General features: G+C 48.5%; 1 protein-coding gene across 1 annotated transcript in view; it reads left to right on the top strand.

The window, feature by feature from the left end:
* The window catches only part of snx2 (sorting nexin 2), a 59,606-nt gene extending 46,124 nt beyond the window's left edge, over window positions 1-13,482 (top strand). Inside the window, exons 12-15 of the mRNA XM_056301824.1 lie at window positions 205-348; window positions 8,474-8,554; window positions 8,875-8,946; window positions 11,715-13,482. Coding sequence (XP_056157799.1) covers window positions 205-348; window positions 8,474-8,554; window positions 8,875-8,946; window positions 11,715-11,765 — 348 coding nt within the window. The 3' untranslated portion in view covers window positions 11,766-13,482. The remainder of the gene's footprint in view (window positions 1-204; window positions 349-8,473; window positions 8,555-8,874; window positions 8,947-11,714) is intronic.
* Window positions 13,483-14,622: the final 1,140 nt, after the last annotated feature.

The following is a 14,622-nucleotide window of genomic DNA, read 5'->3' as shown; positions in this document are numbered from 1 at the left end:
TCAACTGGGGAGAAAAGGGGGTGGGGGAATTTTTAAAAAAAAGTTTCCGGAAGTTAACATCTTGAGAGGGAACAACGGTCTCTGTTTTGTGATCACGGTGGGCGTGATAGACATGATTGTCTCCTGATGTGCATGGTATCGAAGGTTGCGTGTGGTGTGTCCAGGTAATACTGGGTCATACTAAGGGACATGTGGTGTTTCTAGGCGGTGTTTGACCAGCGTATGAAGACGTGGCAGAAGTGGCAGGACAGTGAGATGCTGCTGCTGAAGAAAAGAGAAGCAGAGGCCAAACTCCAGTACACCAACAAACCAGACAAGCTGCAGCAGGCCAAGGACGAGATCAAAGAGGTAGGAGGGATGGATGGCTGGGTGGACGGATGGAGGGGGAGGGAGGGACGGATGGACGGATGGACAGACAGGGATGGATGGATGGATGGACGGATGGATGGATAAACTGGTGTGTTAGAGATGATATATTTAGAAATATGCAGATTGATACATGATTTGGATGGAAAGACGGATGGAGCAGCAGACACACACACACCACATACACATGCATGGGGGTGAATAAGCAGAAGGATTAAAAAAGCAGAACCTGTTTAGTTAGACCAGTCATACATTTAGCTGGCAAACGAGTTCATAAAAAAATGCTTTTTCAGTTTCCATGTACACATGACCAGAAGTATGTGGACACCAGAACATCACGGTCACATGTGCCGTTGAACATCTCATTCCAAAACCATGCACATGATTATGGAGCTGGTTCCCCTTTCCTGCTATAGCAGCCTCCGCTCTTCTAGGAAGGCTCTCCACTAGGTTTTGCAACATGGCTGCAGGGGTTGACTCCCACTCAGCTGCAAGAGTATTAGGCCCCTTTTCCGCTACATGGTACTGGCTTGACTATACTCAACTCACTGGAAAGTACTGGCTTTTTGGTAGCTGTTACCACTTTTCTGGTACCACCTTTGTCGAGGTGCCAAAAAAACTAGAGCGGGCACTGAGGGAGAACTACCACGGTAATGGAAAGCGTCACAGAAGCGAGTCGGGTCCAAGTTGAGCGGGTACCTTGTAGTGGAAAAGGGGCATTAGCGAGGTCGGGCACTGATGCCGGGGAGAAGGCCCGGCTCACAGTCGGCGTTCCAGTTCATCCCAGAGGTGTTGGATTGGGGTTGTGGTCAGGGCTCTGTGCAGGCCAGTCAAGTTCTTCCACACCAAACTCGGCAAGCCATGTGGACCTTGCTTCGTGCACGGGGGCATTGTAATGCTGAAACAGGAAAGGGGCCTAGCCCAAACTGTTGCCACAAAATTGGAAGCACAGAGTTCTCTAGAATGTCGTCGTGTGCTTTAGCATCAACATCTCCCTTCAGTGGCGCTAAGAGCCCCAGCCCAAACCATGAAAAACAGCCCCAGTTGGCACTATGCACTCGGGCAGTTAGCGTTCTCCTGGCATCCACCATACCCAGATCGGTCCGTCAGACTGCCAGATAGTGAAGCGTGATTCATCACTCTAGAGAACATGTTTCCACCGCTCCAGGTTCCAACGGTGGTGTGCTTTACACCACTCCAGCCAATGCTTGGCCTTGCTGATGGTGCTCTTAGGCTGGTGTGCGTCTGCTCAACCCTGGAAACTCATTTCACGAAGCTCCTGATGAATAGTTTTTGTGTCGTCGTTGCTTCCAGAGGCAGTTTGGAACTCGGTAGCGAGTGTTGCAACTGAGGATAGACGATTTTCACGCGCTACACTTCCTCACTCGGTGGTCCTGTTCTGTGATGTTGTGTGTCCTACCATTCCCAGCTGAGCTGTTGGTGCCCCGAGACGGTTCTACTTCACAATACCAGACTTACAGTTGACCGGGGCAGATCTGGGAGGGCAGACATTTGACCAGCTGACTTGTTGGAAAGGTGGCATCCTGTGACAGTGACACGTTGAAAGTCGCTGAGCTCTTCAGTACGACCCAGTCTACTGCCCAGTCTACTGCCCAGTCTACTGCCCGTGTTTGTCTATAGAGACTGCATGGCTGCATGCTTGATTTTATGCAATGGATGTGACCGAAATAGCCAAATCCACTAATTAGAAGGGGTGTCCACATACCTTTGGCCATATAGTGTGTATGTATATATATATATATGTGTGTGTGTGTGTGTGTGTGTATGTGTATTTGTATGTATATACATACACACACACACAAACACACACACACACACACACACACATACACTACCGTTCAAAAGTTTGGGATCACCCAAACAATTTTGTGTTTTCCATGAAAAGTCACACTTATTCACCACCATATGTTGTGAAATGAATAGAAAATAGAGTCAAGACATTGACAAGGTTAGAAATAATGATTTGTATTTGAAATAAGATTTTTTTTACATCAAACTTTGCTTTCGTCAAAGAATCCTCCATTTGCAGCAATTACAGCATTGCAGACCTTTGCTGTCCTCTGAAGGGAGTAGTACACACCGGTGTAGGAAATCTTCAATTTCTTAGCAATTTCTCGCATGGAATAGCCTTCATTTCTAAGAACAAGAATAGACTGTCGAGTTTCAGATGAAAGTTCTCTTTTTCTGGCCATTTTGAGCGTTTAATTGACCCCACAAATGTGATGCTCCAGAAACTCAATCTGCTCAAAGAAGTGCCCATCCAACCAATCCAACTTGTGGGAGCTGCTTCTGGAAGCGTGGGGTGCAATTTCTCCAGATTACCTCAACAAATTAACAGCTAGAATGCCAAAGGTCTGCAATGCTGTAATTGCTGCAAATGGAGGATTCTTTGACGAAAGCAAAGTTTGATGTAAAAAAAATCTTATTTCAAATACAAATCATTATTTCTAACCTTGTCAATGTCTTGACTCTATTTTCTATTCATTTCACAACATATGGTGGTGAATAAGTGTGACTTTTCATGGAAAACACGAAATTGTTTGGGTGATCCCAAACTTTTGAACGGTAGTGTATATATATATACATACACATACACATATACATACATACACACCCGTGTGTGAATATATGTATATATGCATATGTGTATATGCATACATATATACATATACGTGTGTGTATATATACATAAACACATGTCTATATACATATTCATACATGCACATATACATACATATACACCCATGTGTGAATATATGTGTATATGCATATGTGTATATGCATATACACATATATACATATACATGTGTGTATATATACATAAACACATGTCTATATACATATTAATACACATACATACATACATACATACACACACACACACACACATATATATATATATATAGTGTGTCTGTGGGCCTCACAGGAATTAAGTATGACAACTACACTGCAACACAACAGAGAAGAGTAGAATAGTTCTTTATTAGTCCGTCTGTTGAAGCTGTCACAACACAAATTCATCCTCTCTTCTCTGTCAGGCTGTAAGACACACACACACACAGTGAACAGCAGAGGGTAAGTGGGCCGGTAGGGGGTCTGGCATTGCAGAGAACCTGTCAGATGTGCAGGAGCAGGCTTTGGGGGTCTGTCAGAGTCTGGCGGGGCGGGGGGGGGGAGGAGGAACAGGGCAGTAGAGTTGCAACCAACATTTATTTTGAGCAGACAAGACTTTCGCTGACTTGTCAGGAGTGTGGTTTTGGTTCACGGTTTGACAACAGAACCAGAAAACACACCACGGTCTTTTTCTGCTTGAAAGAAGTTTTTTTTTTCTTCCCTTTTCCTTTTTTGTTGTTGTTGTTGTTGTTGATTCCCACCTTGCTGCCCACCTCACTTGCCCGGTCAGGAGGTTCAGACGCCGCCGGGGAAGCTCCTGCGGTGGCTTGTTGAGTTAGCCTGTTTATTAGCCACCCGGACCAGCCCACGCTCACATCTCCCGTACTTCCCCCAGCTGAAATTGGCTGCTGGGGTTGTAAAAGCTGGAACCCTGGTCTCAATACCACCAGAGACGACTTAAATCCAGTCCTGTTCGAGTCCTGAAGATGATGTCTCCCTATACGCGCCATGTCTCATGCAGCCATGCAAGTCTAGCACACACAGCCGGTACCTCGAACCTGCGAATGGCTCGGTGAATCAGCCGTGGTTCCTGTGATCGCTCTCCCGTTACTTGGGTAACTGGGGCAGTTCTAGAACCAACACGTGCCGACGAGCGCTGACCTTGGTGTGCATTTATCGGGTTGGGCGGCGCCGGCGCAGTGGTTAGCGCTGTCGCCTCGCAGTAAGAAGGTCCTGGGTTCGAACCCCGGGGTTGTCCAACCTTGGCGGGGCATCCCAGGTCGTTCTCTGTGTGGGGTTTGCATGCCCCCCCCCCCCCCGTGTCTGCGGTGGGTTTCCTCCGGGTGCTCCGGTTTCCTCCCACCATCAAAAAGCCGTGCACGTTAGAGTTAATACTCCTGTCTGTGCCCCTGAGCAAGGCAATGGCAAGAAGAACTGGAGTTGGTCTCCGGGTGCTGCAGCTGCCCCCTGCTGCTGCTAGCTACACAGCTAGCATGGTTGAACACAGAGCGTAACTTCCCCACAGGGATCAATAAAGTATATCAACCCCCCCCCCCCAAAAAGAAAACCAGGCATCCGGGTAGCGTGGCGGTCTATTCCGTTGTCTACCAACACGGACATCGCTGGTTCGAATCTCCGTGTTACCTCCGGCTTGGCCGGGTGTCTCTACAGACACAATTGGCCGTGTCTGCGGGTGGGAGGCCATATGTGGGTATGTGTCCTGGTCACTCACTGCATTGGTGCCTCCTCTGTTCGGTCGGGGCATCTGTTCGGGGTGGGGTGGGGGAGGGGGAACTGGGGGGAATAGCGTGATCCTCCCACGCGCTACGCCCCCCCTGGCGAAACTCCTCACTGTCAGGTGAAAAGAAGCGGCTGGTGACTCCACATGTACCGGAGGAGGCATGTGGTAGTCTGCAGCCCTCCCCGGATCGGCAGAGGGGGTGGGACGGCGACCGGGGTAATTGGCCAGGTACAACTGGGGAGAAAAAGGGGGGGACATTTTTCAAAAATAAATAAAAAAATATAGGAAATGCGAAGTAGAATATAAAAGTCCAGTTGTTTGACAGAGCAAAGTGTATCAGAGGGAGGGACTCTTAAGAACATCCGTCCCGGTCAGAGGATTCACAGCTTTTCTCCACCGCCCTTCCAACTGTTATATAAATATTATTATTATTATTATGCATTATTTCTGTCTCTTTATGTATGTCTTCACTAAGTTGTGTCTAACTGCAAAACCTCCTCGTGGGGAAAATCTCATCAAGTAAATCTGTGAGGCGTTTCTATTTGTGGGGTCCTGCTGGTCAGATTATTATAACCACACTGCCCCCTGTAGGCTGTGGTTCGTAACAACACTTGATAACAGCCTCACAGCACTGCCGTTAAGTCAAGTCAGTGTTACCTTGTTTCAAATAAATGTGTGTTTTTTTTTCCAGTCAGTACTGACTCAGTACTGTCAGTACTGTCAGGATATTGATGTCATTCAGTTCATTGTTTCTGTTAATGTCTCCGAAACACGTTTTTGGAGCGGTGAATTTTCAAATCACAGTATTTCATGGACATCTTAACCGCGGTTACACATCGCATGTCAGACCGCATTGCTGCCTGCATCTGTCCGTCTCCGCTTTGGCACCCGGGAGTCCTGCCTGTACGTGGACGCTCCCCCCGTGCACGTCCGCCCGGCGCCTCGGTGCTCTCTGACATGCCAGATACTTTCTCCTTATGATTTTGAAGCTCGAGCATCTTTCCAGCCTCTTACGTTCTGTTGCATTTTCCCTGCCATGCCTTCAACCAGGAGATTGAGGAGGTAGGACCTTCCCTCTGTCTGTCTGTCTGTCTGTCTGTCTGTCTGTCTGTCTGTCTGTCTGTCTGTCTGTCTGTCTGTCTGTCTGTCTCTTTCTGTCTGACTGCCTGGCTCTCTCTCTTGTCTGTCTGTCTGTCTCTCTGACTGTCTCTGCCTGTCTGTCTGTCTGTCTCTCTCTCTCTCTCTGTCTGTCTGACTGTCTGTGTGTCTGTCTTGTCTGTCTGTCTGTCTGTCTGTCTGTCTCTCTCTGTCTGTCTGACTGTCTGTCTCTGTCTCTCTGTCTGTCCCGTTCTGTCCCTCTGTCTGTCTCTCTCTTTCTGTCTGTCTGTCTCACTTTCTGTCTGTCTGTCTCTCTCTGTCTGTCTGTCTCTGTGTGTGTATGTCTGTCTATCACTCTGTGTGTGTGTGTGTGTGTGTGTCTGTGTGTGTGTGTGGCTTTCAGCATATGTCGTCGCTCCATCTTGCCACTGTACAGCTTGTTTCATGCTAGTACAGAAACTAATATCAAAGTGTCGTCCATTTTATTTTCCTGTTATGTTGTTTTCATGTTAAGTTGTTTACATGTTAAGTTGTTTTCCTGTTATGTTGTTTTCGTGTCATTGTATTTTCATGTTATTTTGCATCTTGCTGCCAGAGAGAGGAGCGTCACATGAGTTTTATGTCAACACGGATCACATTTTCTGAGACTTGCTATTGGACATGGATATTTAAAAGACTTCCCATGCCAGGGTTGTCCTTTTGTTGCACCTTGGACTGAACCCAGACACATGGCTGTGTTCGATATTTCCAAAAATGGTTTATTCATGTGACACTGCCTCTTTAATATTTAATGTCCTTGTCTGTCAGCAAAAAGCACGCCTGGTGTTAGACGTGTTAACATGACGTCTCTATACAAGTCACCGCTGAGAGAGCAGCGTCGCCTCAGCCTTTTGCAGAGCTCTTGAACGAGCGTCTCGTGGTGTTTCCATCAGTTTGATAATTAACAGTACCCTGTGGATGATCTGATGCACGGTGGTGTGCTGGAGTGGGAACAGTAAACCACATCAGGTCAACACTGGGCCTTCATAGCAATCCGAGTACATTCATTCATTCATCTTCAGCCGCTTCTCTGGGGTCGGGTCGCGGTGGCAGCAAGCTAAGGAGAGCACTCCAGACGTCCCTCTCCCCAGCAACACCCTCCAGCTCCTCCTGGGGGATCCCAAGGCGTTCTCAGGCCAGATTGGACATGTAGTCCCTCCAGTGAGTTCTGGGTCTACCCCGGGGTCTCCTCCCAGTTGGCCGTGCCCGGTAAACCTGCAAAGGAACCCGCCCAGGAGGCATCCTGATCAGATGCCTGAACCACCTCAACTGGCTCCTTTCGATGCGAAGGAGCAGCGACTCTCTACTCCGAGCTCCCTCCGGATGTCCGAGCTCCTCACCCTATCTCTAAGGCTAATCCAAATACACTGAATTAAATTGTATTTCAAAGTAAAAGTTGAAAGCTGATTTCAAAGTAAAAGCACGGCCAACTGGGAGGAGACCCCGGGATAGACCCAGAACTTGCTGGAGGGGACTACATGTCCAATCTGGCCTGGGAACGCCTTGGGATCCCCCAGGAGGAGCTGGAGGGTGTTGCTGGGGAGAGGGACGTCTGGAGCGCCCTAGTTACCTTGCTGCCACCACGAGCCGACCCCGGAGAAGCGGCTGAAGATGAACGAATGAAGTAAAAGTTGAAAGCGCATTCCCTTCCCGGTGTAATATGAATAAAGATGGATCATTATGCCACGAGTACATAAAGTTAATGGAGAGAAGATGGGTCGTCAGATATTATCCAGGGTGCACATTTTTGCCCAGGTGAATCCAGCAAACCCATTTGTGTTTAGTTTTCCTGTGTTGAGCCTTCACATCAGCCGCTCTGTAGGAGAACTTGTACATCTCCAGTCAGCCCAGTTAGTGTGACCTTCCTCTGATACCTCTCGTCTAGCTGAGCATCTCTGGCTCGGCCAACGTTCAGTAAGAAGTTTTTAAGTAACTTTTCTTAACTTAGGCCCTCGTTACTTTCATTAATAGTGAAAGTGAATTTGAGCCGAGTCGAAAGCAGACTTGAACTCTGAACCCTGACTCGTGCACCAGCAGGGGAAATGAAGCCGCCAGAAGAACCGGCTTCATCTCAACTTTCATTTCAAGTCCTTCCAAACCAAGGACGACATGAGCCTGTGTCTGGTTTCCTTTGAGATGATGAATGTTGTCCGCGCTCACAGATGAAGGCGGCAGTGATTACCTTCTTAAAGATATTTCCAAATATTCACATGTCAGAAAGATGCAGAGTCCTGCTAAAGGAGGACAAATGCCAGTCAGACTTCCAAATGGAGACAGAAGGTTCTTCATCTGAAGGCTCCTACAAGGAAAAATGCAATGCCAGTGTGAAACCAACCCATTCTCCACTCTACCAGACCAGTATCTAACCAAAGCCTGTCTGTCTCTCTCTCTGTCTGTCTCTCTGTCTCTTTCTGTCTGTCTGTCTCTCCGCCTTTCTATCCGTCTGTCTCTCGCTCTGTCTGTCTCTCTCTCTCTCTCTCTCTCTCTCTCTCTCTCTCTCTCTCTCTCTCTCTCTATCTCTCTCTTTATCTGTCTCTCTGTCTCTCTCTCTCTCTCTGTCTTTCCCTCTCTCTGACTGTCTGTCTCTCCGTCCAGCTGGAGGGGAAGGTACAGCAGGGAGAGCGAGACTTTGAACAGATCTCCAAAACCATCCGGAAGGAAGTGAGCAGATTTGAGGTCAGTTTAGCAGATCTTCTGAATCAACGCGTGCATGGATCCATCGTTCATGTGTGAACCGAAGACTGGTGGAGTGGGACAGTGAGTCAGTTTAAAGAAGGGATCAGTGGAGGAATGAAATAATACTAAACTATTCAGAGATGTGGCACATTTTAACACAGCCAGCAGTAAGCGCGCTCTTCATAGGCGTCTTTAGACTTGGATTTCAGACTCAAGTCTAAATTATGTCAGTTTAAAACAGCTCCACCAGTCTGTATGGAGATGTACGAACATAGAGAATGTATTTAACCCCATGATCTCTTGTCCCTGCTTTTCAACAGAAAGAGAGAGTGAAGGACTTTAAAGCTGTCATAATCAAATACCTGGAGTCCCTGGTGCAGACACAACAGCAGGTAGGGGTCTCTGGGACGGCATGCAGCTCAAGTTCAGCTTCTGTTTCCACTCTTCCCCTTTGACCTTTTACCCCCCCCCCAAAAAAACAAACAAACAACAAATGAAACTCTGGTTTGTGAAAGGACGATGAGGTGGCACCTCGCCGTGATGTGACTCATGTTGTATTAAAGGCGTCCACAGCAGATGTGGTTTAACTCACCGGTTAACGGTCATTTAGTGAACGCAAATTACTTTAAAAGAATAATTAAAAGATAAGTACATAAAGATTAAAATAATTAAGATTAAATAATTAAATTATCTAACAATTGTTCGATTAAATAATTGAATTCAATTATTTTTTATTTAAATAAAATGACTAAATTTGAATATTTAATTAATTAAAAAACCCATTTTCTCCCTGGTTGTGTACGGCCAATTACCCCACTCTTCCGAGCCGTCCCGGTCGCTGCTCCACCCCCTCTGCTGATCCGGGGAGGGCTGCAGACTACCACATGCCTCCTCCCATACATGTGGAGTCACCAGCCGCTTCTTCTCACCTGACAGTGAGGAGTTTCACCAGGGGGGCATAGCGCATGGGAGGATCACACTATTCCCCCCACAGTTTCCCCTCCCCCCTGAACAGGCGCCTCGACCAACCAGAGGAGGCGCTAGTGCAGCGACCAGGACACAAACCCACATCCGGCTTCCCTCCCGCAGACACGGCCAACTGTGTCTGTAGGGACGCCCGACCAAGCCGGAGGTAACACGGGGATTTGAACCGAAGATCCCTGTGTTGGTAGGCAACGAAATAGACCGCCATGCCACCCGGACACCCTAAAAGAAGTTTTAAAGGAATAGAAAATATAAGGTTTCCTGAGCTGACGTGACGTCAGAGTGTTGACACAAGATACCCGGGGAATTCTCTGACACCGCCACATAGTTTAGATGGAGACCTCCATGATGAAGACGTCCTAGTTAACACTGACTGTCAGACGCAGGTCTGAGGTGCATGAAGTCTTCATTTGATATCACCGACATGAGTTGTTGGATTATGTCCTCCTGACTGATTATGTCTCCCTGACTGATTATGTCTTCCTGACTGTATTTTTACCATGGTGTTTTTCCCTGGCTGATGTTGAGCTTAAAGGTTTGATTTAAGTTGTTCTGTCTGGTGCAACCCTCCCTCGCTGTATCCGGGCTTGGGACCGGCACGGGGCTGGTTTGAGTTGTTCTGTCTTTATCGTGAGAAAACAAAAAATGTTATGGGGTAAAACGTTGAAAAAGCCGAGTAAAAGAAAAATAACTGATGTTAATGTTAAAGGTCCCATGAAATGAAAACTCTGTTATCGGCACTTACTTTTCATTTTCTATTGCAAACTGTTCTAGAAATTTTTAAAAAAAAGCTTTCATTATGTGTTTTATTAGAATATTTTCTCTCTTCCTGCCAATAAAATAATTTTCCTTCACTTGCGGATGTACGCTAACAGAAGTGTGCAGTGGGAGTGAGATTTAGAAACGAAACCAACATGAAACTAGCCAGGTGGCGTGGTGGTTAGCGCGGTCACCTCACAGCAAGAAGGTCCTGGGTTCGAGCCCCGGGGTAGTCCAACCTGGGGGGTCGTCCCGGGTCGTCCTCTGTGTGGAGTTTGCATGTTCTCCCCGTGTCTGCGTGGGTTTCCTCCGGGGGCTCCGGTTTCCTCCCACAGTCCAAACACATGTAGGCCGTACGAAATTGCCCCTAGGGGTGTGTGTGATGGCCTGGCGGCCTGTCTAGGGTGTCTCCCCGCCCGCCGCCCAATGACTGCTGGGATAGGCTCCAGCATCCCCGCGACCCTGAGAGCAGGATAAGCGGTTTGGATAATGGATGGTTGGATGAAACTAGCCAATAGTGTATCAATGTCCACAGTCGTGGAAAAATACCCGGCTGTGATTGGGTGTTGATCAAATCAATCACCCTGTCCTTGCTGAACTCCACCTGACCGTTCTGTTTCATCAAAACAAACGTCAAGTCACAAAAGTATGTGGTGCTCTCAGTGCCGTTTCATGGGACCTTTAAATACATCTGCAGTCATTGTCATTACCTACTGGCCTCCACTCTGCAACTTATGCCTCTGTCTGTCTGTCTGTCTGTCTGTCTGTCTGTCTGTCTCTCCATGTCTGTCTGTCTCTCTATGTCTGTCTGTCTCTCCATGTCTGTCTGTCTGTCTGTGTCTCCATGTCTGTCTGTCTGTCTATGTCTGTCTGTCTCTCCATGTCTGTGTGTCTCTCTATGTCTGTCTGTCTCTCTATGTCTGTCTGTCTCTCCATGTCTGTCTGTCTCTCCATGTCTGTGTGTCTCTCCATGTCTGTCTGTCTCTCTATGTCTGTCTGTCTGTCTGTCTCTCCATGTCTGTCTGTGTCTCCATGTCTGTCTGTCTGTCTCTCCATGTCTGTGTGTCTCTCCATGTCTGTCTGTCTGTCTGTCTGTCTGTCTGTCTGTCTGTCTGTCTGTCTCTCCATGTCTGTCTGTGTCTCCATGTCTGTCTGTCTGTCTGTCTGTCTGTCTCTCCATGTCTGTCTGTCTCTCCATGTCTGTGTGTCTCTCTATGTCTGTCTGTCTCTCCATGTCTGTCTGTGTGTTTGTCTGTCTCTCCGTGTCTGTCTGTCTGTCTGTCTGTCTGTCTGTCTGTCTGTCTGTCTGTCTCTCTCTCTCTCTCTCTCTCTCTCTCTCTCTCTCTCTCTCTCTCTCTCTCTCTCTCTCTCTCTCTCTATGTCTGTCTGTCTGTCTGTCTATCTGTGTGTTCCACAGCTGATAAAGTATTGGGAGGCCTTTTTACCCGAGGCGAAGGCCATCTCATAGAGTCGGTCTGCGCAGAACGGTCCTGATGGGCTCCTGTCAAACTACACCTCCCACAATCCACCTCTGCTCCTGGACCACCCCGACCACCCCTCTCTCCCTCCCCGTTCCTGTCTCTCTCTCCTGTTTGCAGCCAGAGGAGGGTGTAGTGAGGATGCAGATCAAGTTTTTTTCTCCTTTATTACTTAATTCCGATAATTGTACTGTTGTATTGGTAATTTCACTCAACGGCTCGCGTATACCGCCCCTCCCTCCCTCCCCCCCGACGCCATTCCGTCGAACAGTCTCCTTTGACCCTGTGATGTCATCAGAAGGCGACAGATTTCCCCTCTGCGTCACCTGCTCAGTCTGCCGGTGGTTGGGGCGTTGCCGGCGGCGTTGTTTTATTTTGTATGTCGTCAACTCGGCGGCGGGGGGGGGGGACATGTTGCCGCCGCCATACTTCAGTTAACAAAGGCGGCGGCGGCCAACAAGCTCCACCATCCCTCGTTCTGTCGGCGACTAGCCGCCTCACCCCCGTTTCGGTGGAGGATGCTAACAATGCTAGCAAGGTGGCGTTGAGAAAACACGTGTAAGGGTAGATGTTTTGATTATTTTTTCCCATAATGCACCGAGTGTGTGGCGATTGGGGGGGCGGGCTTGGAAAAAACGTCATGTCATTATTTCATGGAAGTGAAACGTCGCGTCGTGTACGTTCTGTCGCCGGTTCAATTCCCGACTTTCCTCTCAAAGCTGATGACGGTGTTGCTGTATGATCGCAAGGGAAGGCAACGTTTTCATTTTCCCGCTTTTTTTTGTGAGCCCTCGAGAGCGGAAGGGGAAGCGTCTCGCGCGCTGGTTCTTCTTCGCCGCTCTGTGACGAACGCCTTCTCTCCTCCAAAACGCGGACGTTGAGGAAACAGCTTGAGATTTATTTCTTCGCGTCTTACTATTTAAATCTTTTTCGAAGATATTCCGTTTCCGGGCTGTTTAAATCGAGGACCTTTGATGTACAGGGCCGTCTCTGTCTGAAAGCCCCCCCCCGATGTTCCCGGCGTGGAGGTTTTGCTGGAGTCGCGGAGGCGGGATTCCATGTTCAGTTTGAAAGTCCCGCCTTTTGGAGAAACGCGTAACTTGGGCGTTTCGGGGTTTCCGCAGAACGGAAGGATCGAAGGGCTTTGCCAGGAAGTGCTGGGCGCGGTCGGTGGAACGTTACATATATATACATTGTAGCGAATTCGGGGGGACAACGCAACCACAGGAACTACCGCGGCCGGGACGCGAACCCGTGTCGCCCGCACCGCAGGAGATATCGCTAACCGCTCGACTAAAGGGTCAGACCCAGCGGCCAGCGTGTCTTCTTCTCCATGCACGTTCCCATATATATATATCTATCTATATCTCTCAAACTTTTGCTAGTCTCTCGGGTCACGCCCGCCGGAAACACTACCGTATTTTAGGAAACCACGTCGCTCAGCACGTTTCTCCTCTCCACATCGCGAGACTTGACTCGGCTAAACACAAACGGGAGGATCAAGAGCTCCCCTGCATACGCGGTGCGCTAGCGTCACCTGTTAGCATGTTAGCATGGGACACGCTACTTCCGCTTGTCGAGGTAGAAAACATTCCAACCTTCCGTCCCACGTGGCGCCCGGAGAGGCGGGGCGGGGACAACACAAGTAGGTCTAGAAAAGTCGAGGGAGGACTTGCGTCGGGTCGAAGCGAGACGGCGTCCGGCTGACGGACCCCCCAGGTCGGGATGGTTGTGCGCCGGCTGCGGTTTCCAATGGTTTGATTCAATGCAGATTCAAATGTTGTTGTTGTTTTTCTACTTATTAATTAAAAGCACATTTCATTGAAAGTACTTGATCGGAATCAGGCCTTTGAATTTTATCCCTAAAAAAAGGAGATTTCGGATTAAAAACGCAGTTTCTTTTAAGCTTCTCGGTATCTTTTAGTGGACTTGGAATTGGTAGGAAGTGAACTCGTGTTGATTTTGCGGTGTCCGTCCTCGCAGCACTACAGCCTCGGTCCCGCCGCCGCGCCTCGTTGACTCGCCTGTTGCGGCGTTTCATGCCGTGTTTGGTTTCTGCTCCCTGATAATGTGCAATGAGAGGTTTGTGTTATTGCCGAGGGATAAACGCTCGGTGCCGGCAGGTGAGTGGTGCTGATGTGACGGTGGTGCGGTGCAGCAGACTGGACCTTTTACTGTACCAATGAAGAATAAAGGAATGTAACTCACTGAAACTTGTCACGTGGTTTACTTGTCCATTTGAATTTCAAATCAGTGGTTTCTCACTTTACTACTACTACTATTACTTCCGGCTTCTCCCGTTAGGGGGCGCCACAGTGGCTCATCCGTTTCCATCTCTTCCTGTCCTCTGCAGCTTCCTCTGTCACACCGGCCACCTGCATGTCCTCCCTCACCACAACTATAAACCTCCTCTTTGGCCTTCCTCTTCTCCTCTTCCCTGGCAGCTCCATATTCAGCATCCTTCTCCCAGTATACCCAGCATCTCTCCTCCACACATGTCCAAACCATCTCCATCTTGCCTCTCTTGCTTTGTCTCCAAACCGTCCAACCTGAGCTGTCCCTCTAATATACTCGTTCCTAATCCTGTCCTTCTTCGTCACTCCCAATGGAAATCTTAGCATCTTCATCTCCTCCAGCTCCTCCTCCTGTCTTTTCGTCAGAGTCTCCAAACCATACAACATAGCTGGTCTCACAACCATCTTGTAAACCTTCCCTTTAACTCTTGCTGGTACCCTTCTGTCGCAAATCACTCCCGGCACTCTTCTCCACCCACTCCACCCTGCCTGCACTCTTCTTCTTCACCTCTCTTCTGCACTCCCCGTTATTTTGGACAGTTGACCCCAAGTA

The sequence above is a fragment of the Lampris incognitus genome, unplaced genomic scaffold, assembly GCF_029633865.1.
Source record: "Lampris incognitus isolate fLamInc1 unplaced genomic scaffold, fLamInc1.hap2 scaffold_164, whole genome shotgun sequence".
Taxonomy (NCBI): Eukaryota; Metazoa; Chordata; class Actinopteri; order Lampriformes; family Lampridae; genus Lampris; species Lampris incognitus.
Note: the sequence above shows the minus strand (reverse complement) of the source record. Positions and strands in the feature narration are given on the sequence as shown.